At 39.4% G+C, this 21,688-nt stretch overlaps 2 protein-coding genes across 3 annotated transcripts; both read right to left on the bottom strand.

Annotated features, from left to right (window-relative positions):
• Positions 1-1,316: 1,316 nt before the first annotated feature.
• LOC140950045 (uncharacterized) lies at positions 1,317-14,143 on the bottom strand. The gene is made up of 8 exons (XM_073399210.1): positions 13,623-14,143; positions 12,258-12,653; positions 10,792-11,166; positions 9,123-9,527; positions 7,262-7,654; positions 6,356-6,594; positions 5,402-5,552; positions 1,317-4,704 (listed from the first exon to the last, which is right to left on the bottom strand). The coding sequence occupies exons 1-8, from the start codon at positions 14,086-14,088 to the stop codon at positions 4,514-4,516; spliced, it is 2,616 nt and encodes an 871-aa protein (XP_073255311.1). The 5' UTR covers positions 14,089-14,143; the 3' UTR covers positions 1,317-4,513.
• Positions 14,144-15,821: 1,678 nt separating this feature from the next.
• On the bottom strand, positions 15,822-21,281 carry LOC140950210 (uncharacterized). 2 transcript variants are annotated; one of them, XM_073399411.1, is made up of 3 exons: positions 21,053-21,281; positions 18,458-18,927; positions 15,822-17,243 (listed from the first exon to the last, which is right to left on the bottom strand). In XM_073399411.1, exons 1-3 carry the CDS (start codon positions 21,162-21,164, stop codon positions 17,139-17,141), a joined length of 687 nt encoding a protein of 228 aa, XP_073255512.1. In that variant the 5' UTR covers positions 21,165-21,281; the 3' UTR covers positions 15,822-17,138. The 2 variants fall into 2 exon arrangements, with proteins under 2 accessions (XP_073255512.1, XP_073255513.1); XM_073399412.1 differs by lacking the exon at positions 21,053-21,281 and adding an exon at positions 19,227-19,331.
• Between the last annotated feature and the right edge of the window lie 407 nt (positions 21,282-21,688).

The raw sequence follows: 21,688 nt of genomic DNA, 5'->3' as shown, positions 1-21,688 counted from the left end.
CACTAAGCCTGGCCCCAAAACGAAAATTTCGCTTTATAACGAACCCCTATTCTGCGGACACCAATTAATTAATCGAACGTGGACACTAAAATAAGTTGTATTTCGCTAATTCCTATTGTTAAAAACCTCTATTAAGCGGACATCGGACTGAATTGACAATAGTAGTATTGGATTACGTCCTTGAAATACGTACATTTACAAACAAATTAAAGTTAGTAATGAAAGGTAATGAACTTGAACTCTGGATAGCTTCTTTAACAACATGCAACTTTAGCACACTACAGAGTAACCGTTTAGTGTTGATCGTTAACAAACATTACGTAATTTTTACAACCTCTATTAAGCGGACAGTTGGGAAGGTCACGAAGGTGTCCGCTTAATAGCGAACCCTGTCTGTGCTTGAAAGCGTCAAAATCTTCACGCAGACCTGATCGATCGCCGCCACTGCCGCTCATATTTTCTTCTTAACCGTTTAGCAGCACCGCCTGATCTCCGCAGTGTACGACTGGATAAAGGGGCGTCACCGGACACCCTTGGTCTTCATAGGGGCATGACAATCCATAAGTGTGGAAAGAGTGGAGTTGTAGTCTGTGGCTAGCTTTTCCACAACTTCCGTAGATGTTTCTACAGATGATTCATCAGTCCTGTTATCTTGGCACAGTGAAGATGTTTCTAGGTCACGTTTGTCATATTGAACTTCTCTAATTCAATAGACATGTACTTCCTATGTGTGATCACCTTTTCTTCCACAGGTTTCTCTGGCAGTACGGCTTACAACAAACAGAGGTCCGAGATGCAACGATTGACTATAGTTGGGGCTGATAATATACCGTCAGGGCACCTAGCCATTATAACAGTCACGTCCAATACTAACGACATGATTCCAGTGGAAAAATATATTTCACAACTTGTACGAGCGGACAAGTTGTCGAGTTTAAGATGCATCTCATTAGCTTATTAGGGACGGCAACTATTAAAGTTGTCGAGTCGAAGGAGTGGACACGTTTTTTCGACCCGACAGACAGAGTTGTCGAGTGTAAAATGCATCTCCTGATTAGTTTATTTGGGACGGCAACAAAGTTGTCGAGTCGTACGAGTGAACAAGTTTTCTCGACCCAACAGACAGAGTTATCGAGTGGAAACTCGTTCTATTATAACCCCCGGTAAGTAAAATCGGCTCCCTGGACAGTAATACCGATTCTTCAAAATCAAAGAATTCTCTAAAGAAAACGCTTGTTGGAATTCTATGCTCATCAGAGTACGGACGTCAGTAAATTATAAATAGACGCAAGTTGTCTAACGGAGCTGATGACCAATTCAACTTTCAGTAACTTTATTTATAAAGGTGAAGAAGGAAGGCTGAAGCCTCGCGTGTTACAAGATAAATCTTGATGTGCAGTATTGTTAAATATACGTTAAATTTATTTTAAAGAGTGGCATGGATGTTATTAAACTGTTTGTCGATGTTTAAGTGTTGTGAACGTTCATTCTGCCTTTGCGACAATGGATGAAGTCCTTAATCGCTAACATTTACAATGAAAGCTATTGCGAATTTTCCTGTGGTGCTCTTTATTATGCTGTACTGATGGTATTTAGTTTTAATTCTGTCGATAAAATTGAAATTGGAAGTAAAAGTAATCTCTCTTCGTAGAATCTATTGAAAAACAGTTTCCTGTGGTAGAATTAACCATGCTGTTCAACCTGCTACTCCCGTTTGAGTTTGTGGACTGAGTCCTTTTAGTCAGTACAAACATTAAAATAAAAGATATTATGTCGCTGGGTAATAGATGAACTTACTTGATAATCGTGAAACTGTACGTGTGAAACATTATACGCTTATTTTTTCTTAGGCATAAGCGCAATTGTACATGCGACTTTGCCGGTGCACGTGCGGTTAAATAAGATAACTTAAACAACTTCCTTATCATTACAAAGCCTGCCAACACTTCCTTATCATTACAAAGCCTTTTTCCGCGTAAAAAAGAGGAAATAGGAGCAGGGCTCGAAAAACAAAACACAAGCTTGTCCTTTGGGCAAGTTCCCTTGCCTGCATGGGGCCAGGTGGTGTTAACGCTTTCGAATAATATTTTTACCATTTTGTGTAACAAACGACACGTATTTAACGAACTACGACTTGCACTGAAAATATAACCTACATTTTTTGGTGTTTTACAAAAACCCAAGAACTGAGATAGTACCTATTGATGATGCAAACTAAACTATGGTATATAAAACATATAAACACAACGATTCATGACAAATAATTACATATCATACCAGGATTATAACTAAAGTGTCGCTGGGTAATAAATGAATTTACTTAACAGTCGTGAAACTGTACTTGTGAACCATTATAATGCTAATTTTCTCTTAGGCATAGGTTAAAAAAAAAGGTTAAAGGCTTGTTTATAGTGGAAAGAGCACTTAGCTTGTCCAGCTAATTTACAGGCACTCCACTCAAATATTAGAAACAAATAATTCAAATACAACATAACAGGATTAAAAACCCCAACTGGCAGAAGGCAACCAGTTGGCTATTTACAAGCGTGGCCGAGAATTTGAACTCGGGACGACCGAGCACAAATCCAGCAAGTGGCCAGAGCGGGACTCGAACCCGGGACCGCCGGATTTCGAGTCCGACGCGCTGACCACTCGGCCACGCTGCCTCCCAAAGCGGAAAGCGGAATAAGCGGAATTGTAATTGATATTAGGAAATAAGGAACTAATATGCGTCTTTGGTCCACGTACAGTTAAATAGGATAACTTAAACAACTTCCTTATCATTACAAAGCCTGCGTCCATACGTGTCCTTTTTCCGCGTAAAAAGGAGGAAATAGGAGCAGGGCTCGAAAAAAAAAACACAAGCTTGTCCTTTGGGCAAGTTCACTTGCCTGCACGGGGTCAGCTGGTGTTAAGGCTTTCGAATAATATTTTTAGCATTTTGTGTAACAAACGATACGTATTTAACGAACCACCACTTGCACTGAAAATATAACCTACATTTTTTGGTGTTTTACAAAAACCCAACAACTCAGATAGTTTGTATTGATGATGCAAACTAAAGTATGGTATATATAAAACATACAAACACAACGATTCATAACACATACTTAAATATCATGAAATAGGTATACCAGGATTATAAATACAGTATCGCTGGGTAATAAATGAACTTACTTGACAGTCGTGAAACTGTAGATGTGAACCATTATACCGTTTGTTTTCTCTTAGGCATAAGCGGAATTGTACATTCGACTTTGGTGCACGTGCAGTTAAATAAGATAACTTATTATTCATTCAAAATATTTCCCCGATTCTGATTGGCTAAAAGCACACGCACAATTCACCATAACCAGTTACTGATGACCAAATTTGGAAGAATTTTGTGTTTAGCGAGGAAATGACGTCAAAAATGCAGCGTTTTTGCAGGTTAATGCACCGTTAACCGAGAAAACATGGGGACGAAGTCGAGTTGTTTTGGTTGTGGAAACAAAAATTGGCGGACATTTTACTCGTTTCAAGAGTAAGAACTACGCGAAATAATAGAACAGCAAGAAGACAACTCGAAGGGCGACATCTGCTATTTGGAGAATATTTGCGGAGCTGAACAACCCTAAACGTGCACTACCGAAGATGAACTTAACATCGATGGATCGATGGAGGTAAGCGTGTTTTAGTTATGTTTTTAAACTAGGAATTATTTTGAATGAATAATAAAACAATTATTGAATTCGACTTTCGTATCATATGAAGAATTATAGAGAACTCGGAGGGTGTTAGACTGCACTGGTCTGCTCGGCCAATTCCAACTAAAATTAAGTACCTTTAGTGTCCGTCAAAGAGACATGTCCGCGTTACAGAGGGGCCAAGAAAATGACCGATGACAAGTGTTAGTTTAAGAGGATATTGATTGTTAGGTCACTTTCAACAAAGAACTAAGAATTTGCAAGTTTTATAAGCAGCTGTTGACTTCTTGAGCATTCACAGTCAGTGATACTGATTATACCACAGGGTAAGTTATAAAATATAATATTTCCTTTGAAGCGTGAAAGTCGACCACAAGCCCGTCTTGAAATAGGAGGGCGCACCCACGTTGACCGATTTCATTGGCCACCACGTTTATTCAGTTTTAATACGAAACCCAGTCTCTTGTCTATCTTGGGGTCTGTCTTTCAAAAATTGTGGCCAAATTTGTCCCTCGAGCAAACAGTATCCGATACAGGAAGCAGGACAAAATCGTATCAACTGTGCAACAAAGCATATTATCGCCTGTGTAGCCTGGGTTTAAGGTTTGAGATAGCGATTAGAGTGGGCCACCAAGGCCCACAACGCCTAAGGAAGAAATCTGGTTGCTGGTGCAGCCGCAGTACTCATCCTAAGGGCTTTCTCCCCAAATATAATGAAGCGAAGGCATTGGGGCGACCAAAACCCAACAGATAAGGTCACGGTGGTCTAATAGAAAGGACTATGGAAGCAACCCACTATCGCAAGCTTTTCAATCGGAAACCAACTTTCATAGTTGCACATCGTTTGGCTCAGGGGTGTTTTCAAACCGTTGTGCAGCAAACTGCTGCTTGCCTTTACGCCATCGGAAGTACATTACACCAATCCCCACCGATGCAATTATGACAAACAGCAGAATAACAATTCCGGCGATTAAGCCACCGCGGGGTGAGGATTTCTGAGGCTCCTTTGTACCTGCAGCTGTGGAAAACAAAAAAAATGCTCAAAAAATGGTCAATTCAGACATGGCTTATAGAGTGGAATGGTAATGAAGCCTGAAGGAGTCCTTTGTTATATATTTTTGTGGACCTGACGGTGTACAAAGCCCAATTTGATCTCATTGACCAACAAAAACGTCGCATTAATTTTCTTTCGTCTGTTGCTACTGAAGGCAAGGATAAAAATGGGTTAAAATAATGAAACTTTAAAAAGTTGGGCCAGCTTTTTCGAGTTTTTTGTTTTTGTTTTCCTAACCATGCCTTCAAAAATCACCAGAAAATATCACAGTCGGTCAGTTCTCCCTGAGGTAATATCTTCTTCTTCATAACTCTACGGAGGCCAGACTCGTACCCAGTCGCTCGTTTTTGAGGTGAGAGACGATTGGATGTTAGATTGAGGCGCGCGAGGTCTCATGGGAAGGTAGCTATTTTTCCTTCGTAAATTCCTATGAGACTCCGCGCGCCTCAACCTAACCCCCAATCTTCTCTAACCCCCAAAACACATAAATAGCGACTGGGTACGCGTCTGTACAGAGGCATCATTCTGTATGAGTAATGGCACTAAGTAATGACGTCAGCACAGAATTAACCTAAAACGGCAATTTCCTCGAATCCCCTTTCGCCAGAGGAGGCGTTTGAATTATATATTTTTTCCGTTCTAAACTACTGGGGATTCTTACCTTCTTCAGCAACTCTTTTCGCAGGCCAGGGAGCTGGGAATTTATCGACTTTGCAGAGCCCTGTGGGATTAGATTCATCTGGATATATCCATGAACAATCAGGTATAAGGATTCCAGCTTTCTCGAATTCCCCGGCGCAGTCACGTTTCACCTGCAAGAGAAAATTGATTTGTTACATTCTAGACTGTTCACATGCCTGCAAAAATCACCGATAAATTATTATGGCTAGTGCTCCCTGTAAAAATTGGATTAACCCAATATCCACATACAAATTCTCCAAACCGATCTCCATACATTTCGTTTAAGAATTAGTTGAGAGAATTTGATAAAAGATCAAAGATCTTTCTCTTTGTGATCATTTTATTAACTCTTACAGACTTTCTTCTTGACAATGTATGGATATTGTTAGGAGAAAATTGATGTTGGTCACTATTGGGAATTAAAGGGGCTGTGTCACGGCAGTCCAGTTCATTTTGTTTAATTTTGCCAATTACTCGCCCTTAATCGCTATGGAACTTAAAGTAAGCAAAGAAATTACATGGAAATGACAAAAACAGAGATTCGAGACAAACGACTATGTCTCCCAAGCATTATTTTTGAAGTTGCAAACTGCAGAGATCAACTTTGAAAAACTCTGTTAGGCTGAACAGTTTTCAAAAAACCTAATTTCAATCCGTTTCAATCTTCTTTAGTTTTGCCCATTCGTGGCATCTGTTGAATCTATTCACTTCCTTTAACGTTTTAAGCGGTTAATTTTACGTTTCTCTTGATTTAACGGGCATTTTGTAATTTCCTAATTTGGCTGAATTTCGTGACACAGCTCCTTTAAAGGGTTAATATAATACGGGTAAGGTTAAAGGCACTGAGTAATGACTTCAGTCTGAGATGCACAGCGATACAGGTGAAATAATAAAAAAAAAACTCTCGTTACTTTAGGGCACCATATTTGCTTACCTGCTCACAGATATCTCGGCAAGGCACATACACAGACAGATCATTTGGCTTACATGGAGGAACAGATGTGTAGCAGAGGTACTTTTCAAATTCTGATGAGCATTTGGAGCTCAAAATACCCTGTAGAACAGAGTAACTAGACTGGTTTCTCTCTGGAACAAACGTCTGATTATAGTGTAAATCAGCAGTGCAGTATTGTGGTTTGACAACTTTGCTGCATGTACCGCCACGTTTGGCAACTGAAGAAAATAGAGAAAAAACTAATACTTGAAATTATTGAAAGTAGGAGAAAAGATAGTTGTGCATAAGTTTGTCAAACTTATTCTCAGGTCTAAATCGTTTCCAATTAAAACTCATTCATTTTAAACATGACCTTTGTTAGTATATACCACACAAGTGAATAATGGGTTTCGGCGCGCTGTTTAGCTACAGTTGATTGGGAAGCCTCGTGGTAATAAGTATATACTATAAGTAATATTCACGTCCGAGTAGACGAAGAGAAGCAAAAAACATTTACGATTTGAAATGGATCCTTCTTGTTGATTCCAGAAACATTGGAATTTTATTACTAAAGATTGTCGAACGTGTAAAGTGATTTCGTTCACTTCGTCGTCTGACTTAATTTATTATAATCACCTGAGTTATCATGTGACTTTGTAAGCGTTGATATGCACAGCGCGGAGCGCGAGATTTTAGATTTCCAGGGAATTGAGAAAAATAAAGCAACTTTAGTCCACTAGTTATTCAGCTAGCGTGGTATATACTAAAGAAATTGTTCACCTCAGTGTCGGCGAAAGTGGAGGATATTTTGACACGTTTTTAGCCTTTCCCGAGGGTGTCTTTCTAACAGGACCTTTGACTGATAAAATACCTAATAATCGGTAATCACTTTGAAAATTGACCCACCAGCAGGAAGAGTGCGTTTAAATCCGTCAGGAACAAAGCAAGTATTTGGCCAGGAATCCTGTTCTGGTAAGAGATCACAAAGTGCTCTGAACAAACCAGCATGTGAGGCTAAGGAGAGTAACCTCTGACAGCTCCCCACGAACTCCAGACAAACACTCCGACAGGGCGGTATGGGTCGCTCAACGCCTTCCACACACTTGGGCATTGAAAAAGAGCACATAACGGCTTTGCTGTACGGTGAGCATATTTTTAGGAAATCCAAGAAAAACTGCAAACTTCTTGATTTGATTTCTTGGTATGACTTGCCATCAATTGGTGGAAAGTTTGCCGTGTAGTCGTAACCAGCTCCTTCACATACTTTTGCTTTCAGCGGAACACACTTAGCAGGCCCAGCTGTTAGGACAATTATAATACAGTAAAAACCCGCAACTAAGAACCAACATTTTTAGGAGTTAGCCTAAAGAGGTTCTTATATAAATGGTAGTTAACAGAATTTTAGGCTATTTAGGTTCTTAAAATGGGTTCTTAATCCGGAGAAAAAAGAATTAAAACATCTACATATTGCTTAGTATGCTTTGTAAGTCTACATATATTGCACTCATTTTTCTTAAAAAAACATTTTTACAACAATGGCAATCTGCTTTTTTTGCTTCAAATATGATTCTTGCAATGCAGCTGTAATGTACTAGTATGATTTTAGAAAATAAGAACCTGTTTTAAATTTCTTAGGCTAAATAGGTTCTTGTTTATAGGGGGTATTTTTAGGTTCTTAGTTGCGGGTTTTTACTGTATATAAAAAAGTATTATTACATTACTTGGGCAGGAGAGAGGGTTGATAACCAAAAGCAGCCGGTACGGGGCGCCTTCCATTTACCAAGAAATTCCAGAAATTACGGTTGGGATAAAAATGGAACACACGTTTTTCAGGCGTTCCAAAGGAAAATTCCCGGGAACGTTGAAAAGGTAGTCCTATATTTCCCGTTGTTTTCTCAGAGGGCAGCAGTGCATTTTATAAAATAGAGAGATTAAGATTCAAGTTTACACCAAACGGCAGACGTGAATTTGTACCATGTGACCAAGTTTTCCCCTTATTTTCCGTTCTCTCTTTATTGCTTCTACACAAAAACTTGTAGTTTTACGCCAGCTTTAACCATAGGAATCGTTCGGGACTGTTTTTATGTGCTTATTTTCCAATCTGAGAAATTCTCAACTTGAGTCTGATGTTTGCCGTTTGCGGTAAACGTGAATCTTAATATCTCTAATAACTGAAATAGCACGCGCACTATGATTGGCCGAGAGGTGTGTTTGCACGAGAGTATGTAAACATGGTGGTGACGTCAAGATGATTTGCCATGTTGTGTCAATTTTAAGCGAGAAAAATCAGAATTTTGGAAAGCCTCTTTTTTCGCAAAACAAGAACTAATGAGGCGTGCAAGACTTCGTGATTGGTGATAATTTCTCTTTTAATCAGTGCCATAACAAAGAGTTTTGCGTTTTTTCTCGGGAAAGTTAATTTATAAAAGCAGTAAAACATTTTTTTCACTGTATTTGCATAGCTGGACATAAACACTCGAGGGGATTGGAGAATTCTCGACAGTTATGGAAAGCGTTGATTTCGTCTCGGGTCTGCATAACTGTCTCGAATTCTCCCAACTCCTCTCGTGTTTATATCACACGGAAAACGTTTTCTATTGCTTAAATGTTACTCAATAATACCGGTGTTTTCTTCGGCTCCACCTCAGGAAACGTTGCTCAGATACTCGAAAAACAAAATTAAGTTTTTCCCTCGGAAAAGGGTCATCAAGGAACAACAACAGCTTCCGAAAAGTATTCCACCGTTTTAAAACCACTTTATACACACCTGAGGTTGGAGGAACAGGATCGGGAATTTTCCACGGCCATGGGGCTGGCCACTTCTTCAAATCACACAATCCATCGCGGTCACCATCTCCTGGAGGAAATAGATAGTCACAATGCAGTGCTGGAATAGAGTTGTTTCTCAAAGCATCTGCACAGTCGCGGTTCACTCTGTTACAGAGCTCTCTACAGGGAAGGTGAACCACAGAGGAGTTGAGCGTGCACGGCGGTAAACTGATGTAGCATAGGTATTTCTCGACATCTGGAGAACAATTTGAGTCTATTACGCGCTGTAGACCCGTTAACACAATTGGGTTCTGATCATCTGATGGAACAAAAGTTTTGCTGTAATGGAGGTCATTTGAACACTTGTTTGATGTCATTTTGTGACAGACATTCCTGGAAGAAACTAGAATGAGAAACATGTCAAAATTTTTGTTAGAGATAAAATTCAGTACCTCTTCTTATTTGACTCAGCCTGCCTGACAGAAGTTAAGAGAGAAAGGGAGAAATTTGGGTGCAACCCTCGCGCTCTCGTGCACCTGACATCCCCCTTTCCCTTTCAACGCCCACCAAGCAGGCTATTTGACTCAGAGCTCTTTCAACCTTTTAGAGTCAGATCAGACTGAAGGGGCTTCTGGTATTATGTGATCTGGCACGATCTTGCACTGTTAATAAAAATTCAAATATAAATTTATGGACAAAATAAAAAAAACTTCGGTGTTTGATTAAGGCTTAACTCAGATTTTAAACAAATTCAGAGCCCCCAAAACTAATTCCTCATGTTGTCATGAATCTAGAATAAAGTGTCTTTTTATTTCTTATTTTACTCATACTCATTTTTCTTGGACAATTCTGTACATTGGGGTAGGTGCAATGAATTTAACCCGGTGTGAAGCACCAACCCACAAAACGAGGCCAGCTACCCTGTTCAAGTGCGTGGGTTCTTTAACGTCCCCTACTGACCATATAACACTGAAGATGCAGGAGACGGGGCTTACGATTTATTGTCCCTATCCGAGAAGAATAGAACATCTAACCATTTGCAGATGTCATTGCAAAGTTAGCATGTTCTCCTTGCTGTGATCTGGGGTTCAAACCCAGGACCTCCCGCATGAGAGTCCGGTGCTCTACCAACTGAGCTAACCAGTGCTCACGAAAAGTACATTCCTTAGATTGCCAAAAATCAAATTTATTTATTTCCAATAACATGACAAATTGGAAATTGTGCAGAATGAGATGACATTCTCACACTCTATCAAAAAGGGTCTGTTAAGAGCACCATTTAACATGCAAATCATGCCTTGAGCTCTGTGACTTGTTATATACAAGCTGTACATACAGCATGCTGCACTCAACAGCTGTACTAAAACATTAAGGCCAATGATTTTTCACCCAGATCAACTTCTGGAGGCAGGATGGCCAAGCAGTTAGAGCACTGGACTTGTATTTCGGAGGCACAAGTTCAAGTTTCACTCTGACGGCTAGCTTGATTTGTTCTCTGTATTCCTGAGTTCAAAGCCCTTGCCAGCCTGTAAATAACCAACTAGTTCACCTCCTACCAGATGGGAATCTTAACCATATTATGTGCCATTTGAAATACTGGTTCATTATCTCTGAAAAACCTCAAGGGGAAGAGAATAATTAAGTGTTTATATTTATATTTAACTTACATAAATTGCTTGACTGAAAGTTTGGTGGCATGATGCATTTGTCTGAGGTCCCATCAAAAACTGGCAGAAGATCGCAAAGAGCCACTGTCATTCCATGAGTTGATGCATACTGAAGTTGACTCTTACATTTTTCAGCAAAATCCAGACAAACTTGTCGGCATGGCAACATGGGTCGGCCAACTCCTTTAATGCATTTTGGAAGATACAAAGAGCAAAGGATCAGACTACTGTGCTGTGAACAAGATTGCAGAAGAGGAAGGAGTTTATCGAGGAGTTGTCCTTTGTAATCTTGGAACTGTTTGCCAAATCGGGCTGTTAATTTGTAACCTGCATTGGCACATGATTTGACAGTGATTTCTTCACAGGATCCAAGAGCTGTTTAAAAAAATTGACAAAATAAAAAAACAAATTATACTTAGAATGTTCAAATTAACAAAGTGAAGATGACGCATTACTCATGATCATCTTGAAGGGAGGCAATGGAGTCTCAAGTTTTATTTCTTTGAACAATTTTCCTATCACAGGCTTGAGATTCCCTGCCTTGTTCCTGTAGAAAAACGTTTTCTTTTGGCAATATGATGAATCCTTGCTTCTTTAGTCAAAATGGATCAAAATTGGCCTTGATTTTTTGTATTTTTATGAACCTTAACTTTGTTTTGGTGCACAAAAATGCAAAAAAAAACTTGGCCAATAATTACTATTTTGACCACATGCTTGCAGGTCAATGCGTCATGTAGTACAGTAAAAACCCGTGACTAATTATAATTAAGATTACTTGCATTTTACCACGTTAGCCTAAACATGTTCTTACATAAATGGTAATTAGCAAAAATTTAGACTATGTAGGTTCTTAAATAGGTTCTTATTTTCTGAAGAAAAAAATACGTCTAAGAGGATTTAGTTACAAGTTAGTATAAGAAAAAGAAAAAAAAAGGCTTGTTTATAGTGGAAAGTGCACTTAGCTTATCCAGCTAGTTTACAGGCACTCCACTCAAATCCTTATAATAGAAACAAATAATTCAAATACAACATAACAAGATTAAAAACCCCAACTGGCAGGAGGTAACCAGTTGGCTAAATAATTTACAAGTGCAGCTGAGGATTTGAACTTGGGATGACCAAGAACAAATCCAGCAAGTGGCCAGAGCGGGACTCCAACCAGGGACTGCCGGATTGTGAGTCCAACGCCCTGACCACTCGGCCATGCAGCCTCCAAAATTATTCCTTATCCACCCAGTCTCCAAAGAGGATGCTGAATGCCCAGGTGGACAGAATTTTTTTCTTAACTTTTAGAAAATAAGAACCTATTTCAATTTTAGGCTAATTAAATAGGTTCTTGTTTAGAGGGGGCCTAACTGGCAAATTTTAGCCTAACAGGTTCTTAAAAACCAGGTTCTAAGTCGCAGGTTTTTACTGTATTATCAGTAATAGGTTCATTGTGTATACAATATTAATTTCGCACTTACGATATGGAGAAGGTCTGAATTCCTTGGGCCAAGCAGCTGGCCACTGTGTTAAGTTACAAAGACCAGTTGCTGTATTTTCCCTAGGGTAAATGAAATTGCAGTCCGGTAGAGGAATGCTTAACGCATTAAACTCTTTCCAGCATTTCTTGTCGATGACGTCACAGAGTGATTTGCATGGTACAGATGTCGTGGCTGGGCGGTTAGGATAACATGGTGGAAACTGTGTGTAGCAAAGAAACTTTTCCAGCTCTGTTGAGCATTTACTGTTGATGACTGTACTAAATATAGTTTCATCCAGTCCAGTTTGAAGACTTGGAGGAATAAAGGTTTTGCCATAATGAAGGTGACCCGAACATGTCTGAACTGTGACATCATGGCAAACATTTGTCACAGGACCTACCAAAGAATTTTTGAACCTTTGAGCCATACAGTAGTGTAATATCAATGAACACATTCTCTCTAAGACAGTCGCCTTCGGATAACTCAAACCCTCTAGGGAAATCTAAAAAGGTTCAAGTTATTGGGAGTTCAAAGTGGGGAAGCAATGCAATTACCATACAAAGCTTACTTCAGGGGCAACAAGAGATTAAAAAATAATTTAATGATATTTTCAAAATTCAAATTATCGAAGGTAAAATTAAATAGAAATGATCTGTAGCCAAACAAAAACTACTTTGAGTTTGTAGGAGGTTTGAGTCATCAAGGGTTTGAGTTACTGAGGGTAAAATTACGGTAAATGTATGAAGGATATCTTGGGGAAATCGATTATGGTTCGAGTTGCCACAACAAGCTCTGAGTTAGCGAGGGTTTGAGCCATCCTATGTCGACTGAATAATTCTCTTATCATCATGATGAGGAGAATTTGCTTACTAGATATTTTGTCATGGTCTTAATGACTAACTGAGAAGTGAAATTAGGGAACATACTAACATATTTTTGAGCAATGCACTTCAACAGTGGAAGTGGACTTTTTGCATTTTCAGGCAGTAGTTTGTCCCAAATTTTCATGCAAAATGTCTCCATAAGAGCAAGACACTTAGCAATACAAATTTGGTTGCAACAAGGCATATTAGAACTCAAAATGCCTCTCTTACAATACCAAAATACAATAGGGACACGGCTTCCTCCACAATACTTGAAAAAATGTAGAATTTTGAAATTTTATTAATTCAGGACGAAACTCAAAATTTATTATCTTGGAGAGTTACACAAAGCAAATCAGCAGGAAACTGTTTCATTTTTATCTGAAAAAGGAAAATCTGCAAAACTTAATCATTATTCATGGTTATGTAACTCAAGAATGCATAATTCATAAAACTTTATACAATATTACAGTGATAAAAGATGTTGCAAAATAAAGCTAACCTCCGGATGTCGGGCCATTAAAATTGCTGGGATAAAAACAATTTTTCGCTGATTGAGGATTCTCATCAGGTAAAAGATCGCAGAGAGTTGTAAACAATCCTAACAAGCCCGCCAAACGCAGGGTGCCAACACATTCGGCAACAAACTTGCTGCAGACTTTACGGCATGGAATCCAAGGCTTTGCTCTACCTTCCTCACATTTCGGTACGTAAAGCGAACATAGGATAGTACTGGTGAAACTGGAACACGTTTCCAACAGCGGGATGTAAATTTTAAGGGGATATTTGTGTACGTCCTGATAAGGCCGTCCGTCAACATCGGGAAATCTTGCAGTTAGAGTGTAGCCGGCATTGGAACACGATTCGATCGTCACAGGTTCGCACTGTTCGCAAGAAACAAAAGCGATCGTAATGGTTAACAACGCAACTTTGTAAACTATATCCATAGTTTTGCAACTCAAGCCCATTCTTGAAATATGCAGCAATGCACGTCAAGAAGTTCCAAACATCCCTCTGGTCCACTGATCCAAACAAACTTCGCTATTTGTTAGCCCGCGATTGGACAGCGCTTGGGAGGGGAAGGGTGGTAGGAGTGGTCACAGGACCGGCAACACACTACCCTAGGTTCCAGAGGTTATTATTTTTTTTAATGGCGGTGACCTTGTTTTGTTAAGGGCTTGTTAGCAGCAGAGTACCATGCACGTGAAAAGCAGGAAGGTTTGGTTTGCCAGTAAATCAACAGCTAGCGAAGCGAGCTTTCATCAGTTAAGCGAACCTAGCCTGTGTACAGACGTCCCTCCTCCCTAAGAAAAAATCGGGGGAGTAGTCTCTTCTCCCGATTTTTTCTGAGGGAGAGAGGACGTCTGTACACAGGCTAAGCGAACCAGGTAGCCGAGAAATCAGAACCGCGCGACTACGAAGGAGTTTCAAGTCTCTGTTTCTTCGGTCAGTCAGAAGGACTGCGGACTGCGGACTGCGGACTAGGTACAAAAAATATGGACTGAGTACAAAATTAGGACTACGAACCGCGGCCTCGGTACGGAACTGCCAAAGCGGCGCAAAAAACATACCCTTTAAGCCGGCAATTATTGGTGGTTTTCTGTGTCGCGCCATTCAAAATAGATCAAAATAAAAATCAAAACCGTTCAGTAGATTAAGTACAGAATTTGGGAAATGAAAGGAGGTACATTATAAAGACCCTCGCCAAGATTCAGATCAGAGGAATATTTCGTATACTTATACTTTTTTAAAAAAACTTTTGGCTTGTATGGAGACGCCATGCTGGTGCTCCTGGATGGGCTCCAGCATGGCGGACGGAAACAAATAGAAACATCTGTTACCGAGTTTTGCTACAAAAGCGTGAATTCATTCTTCGAGAAACTCATAAACATTAAAGTAATACTTTTTCTAATACATGAACTGTTTAGATAACAAAATTTCCTGAAATAAGTAATTTTTTTCACCTACACGACAGCTCTCTTGGCCGTCATGTAAATGCCGCGTCACACAGAAACTTAGAAATTCAAGCGTACTCTATCACAAAACCAAGAACCCTTTTGAAGCAAACATTTGTTTGAAAATTAGTTTTCAGCTGCTCTAATGCATCGTGAAAGTAAAATCTTGGTAGGATCGATAGTTTTTTAGTTCAGTTGACTTTTAGTGACATCATGTGAAAACCAACAATTAATACGGTTTATATAAAGGAGACCCCCTGGGACACAATGACGTTAGAGAACCACAAAAGCTTTCCCGTGCTTTTAAAAATTGTAAATCCCAGCAACCTAGTCCTCAATGTAGTCTTCAAAGCATTTTCCGACAACATTGAACTCTCGTTTGTAAAATTGCGACCCAGACTAAAAAAAAAAACAAAAACAAACTACAAGCACTTTACACTCGTTTTTCTTCCTTTATACTAACTTATACTCTCCAATACTATCACTCGAATCATGTTGAATGCTCTTTAGGTACTCTTTGGAGCGGGATGAAATACCCAAAGTGAAGGAAGTGGACCGTGTGTTATACTTAGTCCGCAGTCCAGAGTCCTTGGTGCCTTCGTACTCGCACGGTTTTGATCTGCTAGGCCAGGAGCTTCTACCTGGGTATCGGTGCGTCAACTGAACCGTCTGATCATTCTCGTCCTCACAGCCCGTCGTTTTTTTTTTTCGGTAACGTAGTCTTGAAACGAACAAATAAAGCCAAGTGGCTCTACAAAACTAACCGCCGTGTTCAGCAGCTTTCATTTATTCCGGGACTATTAATGAAAATTGTATAATTAGGTATTAAGTATGTACACTTTTACAATAAGATTACACTATAACTTATACATTACATCTCAGAGCTTGAGCCGGACTATGCCGTTTCAGCTCCAACAAACAAAGTTTGCTTTCTGAAACTGCTGCAATATAACCTAAGTCTCTTTGTGAAATATATTATATACAAGAGTTGTAATATAGATGCTTTACAGAAAACATAATAAACATAATATATATAGTAGACAACTCTGTAAAGCGGACTTCAATTGCACAAGGCAGGCAGAATAGTGAGGCCCTTTAGTTTGGGTGCCTATCCAGTACATGACTCGTTCCCAGTCGTCTTCGAGTTGTCAGAGACGACTGGGGACGAGTCAGATCTTGTACCCTATGAAATCTTGTTAGCCCTAAATATCCCGGCAAAGGCCTAGATACAAAAATCCCGAAAAATGGCCAAAATCTATCCGGGAATTCTCCAAAAATGTCTAAAAATCCAAATTTTACCTCTAAAAATCTCTAAATGTATTCTAAAAATCCCGATTTTGGGGGGGACTCTAATAATCACATAATTTGCATAAAATGCGGGATTCTTGTGACCTGTACAATTTGATCACAGGTCATGTGGTCAAATTGCATGCAAACACCTTCAAACTGATTCCAAATGATAATTCATTTACTAGACAATGTAAGTGGTTTGTCTCGTTTACATATTTATTTTTCAAACAAACGATAACGACAATGAGCACTTAGTACAGTTTGACATGTCATATGGCATAACCAAGGCCAAAACAACGACAACTGTATCAGTTTCTAAACATTATCGCCTAAATATCTTAAAATTTTCTAAGAATCCCATTTAACTCTAAAAATCCTATAAAAAAAAACGCCGGGCTTTTGTATTATACGCTTATCCCGGCGATACCCTCTCCCCACTTTCCAACCTCGTTCCCAGGGCGTTTTGGCCAGTTGGGCCAATGAGTGTTGGTCGTATCATTGTAACAATGGCGTCGTTTTACCAGGTCCTGACCAATTGTCATGACCAGGGCTTGTGGTCAAAGAACTTAGCCAAGCAGCTTCAACTCTGCTAACGTCCGGGTCATCCGTTCAAAACCTCTATTTCTTTTGAAACAGGCCTTTCTTGACTCATTCAATATCCTCTCTTGACATATTATACCACCAGGTAATAAATAAGTCAGTACGTTCTCTACACTTGGAATCCAGTGTTTGTCATAAGCCTCTGATCGGCTAGTTAACTTGCTTGCGCATGCTCACAAAATTTGACTAATACTTCTGTTTATTTCACCCATTTCACTTGGCTGCACACGTGACGAGCGTCTTCTCTCCAAGTTATGCGCGAAACACATGGACCAAACCTAAAATTAGACAAAGACTGCGTGTTATGACTTTAGGAGCTCTTGAACTATGATACTAGACCTCATCGTGCACTTTCTTACGAGTGGGAAGCGGCGCGCGAAGCCACAATGAAGATCCGATACGAGAGTGAGGCAGCCTGACTAAGAATAAAGAGAGAGACTGATCTGATCTGTCGCAATTTGTAAAAACCATCGCAGTTTCTAATACCTGTCGCAATTTTGTGATAACTGTCCATCGCGCTATTTAATAAACTAAGCTGTCACAATTTGCCGGATTTCTGGGATTTCAAACCAAATAACTTGTCAATCCAAGGTGCATCACATAGTTGCTATTGCATGAAAACCACCTTTTACAATACTGTACCCAAGGCGTATGTGCAACAGAATTCCGTGAGTCATACAACCAACAATCTATAGTTTAAATAAATGACTATGAAAGTGAAATAAATTGTTTTAAATAAGTGGAGATATAAACAATATTCGTAAGTCACGTGCTTGATGACGTCATCACTTTAGATTATGGGGTACCATTCACATTTTTGACAAGATATTAGTGTTAACCAAGTAAATTGAATCACTCTCAAAAAGTTTATCACAAAGTACGATGGAAGTGTTACAAATTGCCACCGCTTAATTCATTAAAAAGTGCGATGGACAGTTGTTACAAATTCCTTTTTACACGATTTATCACTGCTCATAATTTACTCATTATACAGTGCAGCACACAGTATGCACAGTGTAGCTGTGGGGACAGTTTCGGTCAATCTAAGCGTATAGTAACTGGGGCAAACCTCATTAAAAGCGTAAGTCCTTCAATCCTCAAAGGATTAAACTTGCCCATTCTATTCACCCGGCTGGAGTTCATTTGCAATGAAGAGAAAATGGTTAGGAAAGCTCTTAAGCTAAGGTAGGCTAAGGTATATCCCCCACTATTCAAATGGTCTGTGCTCGGTGACAAGCGATATCGATGCCGATTAGTACGAGCTAATTTGATCTGACGACCACAAGACAGTAAAACCTCGTAAAACGTTTCCAGTAAACTTTAAAAATGAACAGTTATGTCAGTCAACATAATACACGTTGAGTCCCACATTCCCGGGCACTTAAACTCGTAAGAGATGACCCATTAGTTTTGCGAACACTTTTCTTAATTTTGAACCAACTTATGTAGTTTGACCGACTGGCCATGGCAGTCAGCATTTATTGTCACTCACAATAATTCCGGATAGCACGACGAGAATAGCTCCTAGGATTGCCGCTATCGCTGCAATGATCCTTACATCGGGAAGACCTTTCACAGTGGTTGGTAACCCCGTTGGTACTGAGGGCGTGGTTGTGGGGTTAGATTGCCTTAGGGATACAGATGAAATTGCTAGCGTATGCGTCACAGATAACATCATTGTTGGTAACGCAATTATCCTTGATGTGGTCACTGTCTTATTATATTCCAAAGATGTCGAGGTTCTTTTTCCACCTGCCGTCGATGGAGTAAAAAGAGAAAAAGACATGATAACTGTCGTCGTCAATGACGACGCCGTTTCAGTTCGGTTAAGTGAGGCATAGATAGTTGTTTTGTCGTTTTGCACTCCAGTTGGTGAGGACGATCTCAATGAACTTTGTGAAGGTGTGATGATACTGGTAGCTTGCGTGCCTTGAAACTTGCAGCTGAGAAGAGCCAAAATAGCTGAATTCAACAACAAATAGAAATGTATATGAGATTAAGCTAAAAACAATAATTCAGAAAGAGGAGGCCGAGGCTTATTCTAGTGTGCTGCATTTGTTTGCAGAAATTAAGGCTCTGAAAGAAGGAATCCTTCAAGAAACAAAATAATATGTCAGATAAATGAAGGGGGCGGGACCCCCTCCGCCCCCACTTAATCCGCCCATGCTAAACACCCGCACTCACTCTCCGAGTTTCTCTGAGAAAAATAACAGACTATAACCATAATATACTTTTGCAAGCTTTGAGAACCCTCTCGTTACCTCTCATCAAGGTGTATTCCACTGCTTTCATTTAAAATTTATATTCTGTTGAATACGAAAATTGCAATGCCAGCGTGAGACACTAAACCTTCAGCTTATCTTGCAGTGTCGCGCTAGCCGCGCTCAGTGTCGTATGATCTATGTACTGATAAGTCTGGACTTGCAAGATTTTTTTCTACGTGCTAATCGTATTAGCGAAGTTTCGCAACTGTAGACAAGCTATTTATTTCACCTATTTATAGCTTCAGCGGCATTCAATTTGTGAGGTATTATATCCGTGATCCAATGATCCAGTGAAATCGGCTGAGGTCAGTTAACGCCACGTGCATTTGCTCTTTTCTTCACTGTTTTCTTTTTAGTTAAATTTTGTTTCTGGAACCGAATTTTAATCAAAATGATGAAAAATTTATAAACAGTATAACTGACGGGTTAATTTATAGGTCAAATATGAAATAACGTAACTGTCAAATGAATAAAAGTCTTTTTGATGTCATCGAAAAAGGTGTGAAGTTCTTTGGGTGGACTGACGTAACTGCGAGCCAGTGTTTGTTACTGCTTACTGGTGTCACATGTTACAATTTTTTATTTGCTTGAGAAAATATTTGGCAAACTGAAGTGAATTCAAAGAAGTGAGAGCACGAAACTTAAGTAGTTCAGGGAGCCAAGTTTTCAGTTTTCTTTTATGAAGTCCGTACGTGTCAGCGAATGTCGACCAGCAGAGGGGAGATTATGACCGCATCCAAAGATTCCGCATATGCAACAGTAAAAAACGTATGCTTATATCTCTGTTTTGGTCCTTTAGAAGGAAACTTATGGGTCCATTCAAAGTGAGCAAACGGCCGGGCAAAACGGAAGCATTGTTGGCGAAACAAAATTAAAGCCTCTTTCAAATCAGTTATAAACCCAATAACACTTTAAAATGTAACCACAATTTAGGGTTACAAAGAAGATGAACAAAATTTGAAGCTAGTTTTGATCCATTTGAAGGGAAGACGGCGCCCCAGAAAAATATTCGTGCGATACCCCCAGTGATGGAATGAGGGAAATTGTACTTTTTCCCTTCATTTCAGTCTGAAGGTTCTGGTTGTTTAAAGATATAAAGTAGGCTAATCCACACTCTTTTAAATCGGAAATTAATGAGTCAGTCATATTCCTGTTTAACGGAAGTAGGCAAATCCCCTTTGCGGAGACGTGTCGTCTTCTTTGACGTCATTCATGTTTTTTTTCTTCGTGAAGCTTAGTTGCCTCACTTCATGCAACCATGAGATATAATTTACTCTAATTCTCTATTTATTTCCTGAAAGTTCCTGTTTCAAATTACCGACCCAAATAGCAAACAAAACAGCTTTATTTTTCTTTTGCTATGATGGATGTGTGTGGATCCGACCTTCAAACAGGAAAGGTTATGGGCTGTTATTGGCCCCGGTTAAAACGTTTTTATAAGAAAATTGGTAGAATTTTTCAGGTGAGTATTAAAATTTTCGGAGTTCTTAAGGGGTTAACTTTTTTCTTTTATGAGATTCCTCAGGGATGAAATTATTCTTCCAGTCAGAAGAATTTTCGTAAGGGATACACCATTTCTTATTTCACTGCAATTACTCAGCCACGAGCGGGGAGTGCGACTTTTAACTGCAAAGACGAAGAAGTGGCATGAATCAGACCAACCGGTTCGAAAATTGTCGGAGAAACAGTTAAGTAACGAGTAGAGCATATTCAAAAATTATTTACTGCGAAATAAACTTCACGAATCTACCTAAGAAACATAGCAAACTTAAAGTATCAATAATTAACAATTAAATTTTTGCTTAATTTTTTCAGTGTCTCACCTTGAAATGTAAACAAAATTTCATAATGAGTGCTGTAGTCATTCCATGAGTTTTTCCTTTGTCTTTGTGACGACTTGGCCCAAAACTCCATCTTAATTGAAGACACGTGCATAAATATCCACGCTTGAAATCCCGGCGAGGACACTTTCAAAGGATGAGAAAGGTTTATAGTCGATATGGCTAACCATATAAAGCGATCACTCAATAATCATCTTGAAACTTAACACAACAGTGTAGTTTGCATAGAGATGTCACGCGGAAAGAATTAGAGAATTGACATTTACGATGACGCTCGTTGGCTGAAGTACATCCGTTTTAAAAAAAGTTTGAGGAATGAAACCAAGTTGGGACATCTTTCGTGACACCCTCTCTTTTTATGACCTTGCCTGTCTCTTGTTTCTTAAATTTCACTCAACTCTGTCACACAACTACCAGAAATAATCTGTAACCTTTGACCAGAGGCCAACGCAGATATAATTATGAATATTTGCGCGACATTTGTCTTACCCTTTTGGCAATCTATCTACACGACATGTGTTCCAGTTTAATACGGTGTAATACGGCAATTATTTCGCCCCAGGGGCCGAAGATACTGACTATAAGATGTCCGAACATCTTTTCAGCTGTCTTTTAGAA

The sequence above is a fragment of the Porites lutea genome, chromosome 10 (genome assembly GCF_958299795.1).
Source record: "Porites lutea chromosome 10, jaPorLute2.1, whole genome shotgun sequence".
NCBI classification, from domain to species: Eukaryota; Metazoa; Cnidaria; class Anthozoa; order Scleractinia; family Poritidae; genus Porites; species Porites lutea.
Note: the sequence above shows the minus strand (reverse complement) of the source record. Positions and strands in the feature narration are given on the sequence as shown.

What these genes read in the sequence shown, in the direction of transcription:
- LOC140950045 (XM_073399210.1), bottom strand. Translation starts at nt 14,088, where the DNA reads ATGGGCTTGAGTTGCAAAACTATGGATATAGTTTACAAAGTTGCGTTG. An exon ending in TAATGGCCCGACATCCGGAG is followed by an intron (nt 12,654 to 13,622) that starts GTTAGCTTTATT and finishes ATTCTTTGGTAG; the next exon opens with GTCCTGTGACAAATGTTTGC. An exon ending in GAAAAGAGTTGCTGAAGAAG is followed by an intron (nt 4,705 to 5,401) that starts GTAAGAATCCCC and finishes TGTTTTCCACAG; the next exon opens with CTGCAGGTACAAAGGAGCCT.
- LOC140950210 (XM_073399411.1), bottom strand. Translation starts at nt 21,164, where the DNA reads ATGCACGTGTCTTCAATTAAGATGGAGTTTTGGGCCAAGTCGTCACAA. An exon ending in AATTTTGTTTACATTTCAAG is followed by an intron (nt 18,928 to 21,052) that starts GTGAGACACTGA and finishes TGTTGAATTCAG; the next exon opens with CTATTTTGGCTCTTCTCAGC. An exon ending in TCGTGCTATCCGGAATTATT is followed by an intron (nt 17,244 to 18,457) that starts GTGAGTGACAAT and finishes GTCTAATTTTAG; the next exon opens with GTTTGGTCCATGTGTTTCGC.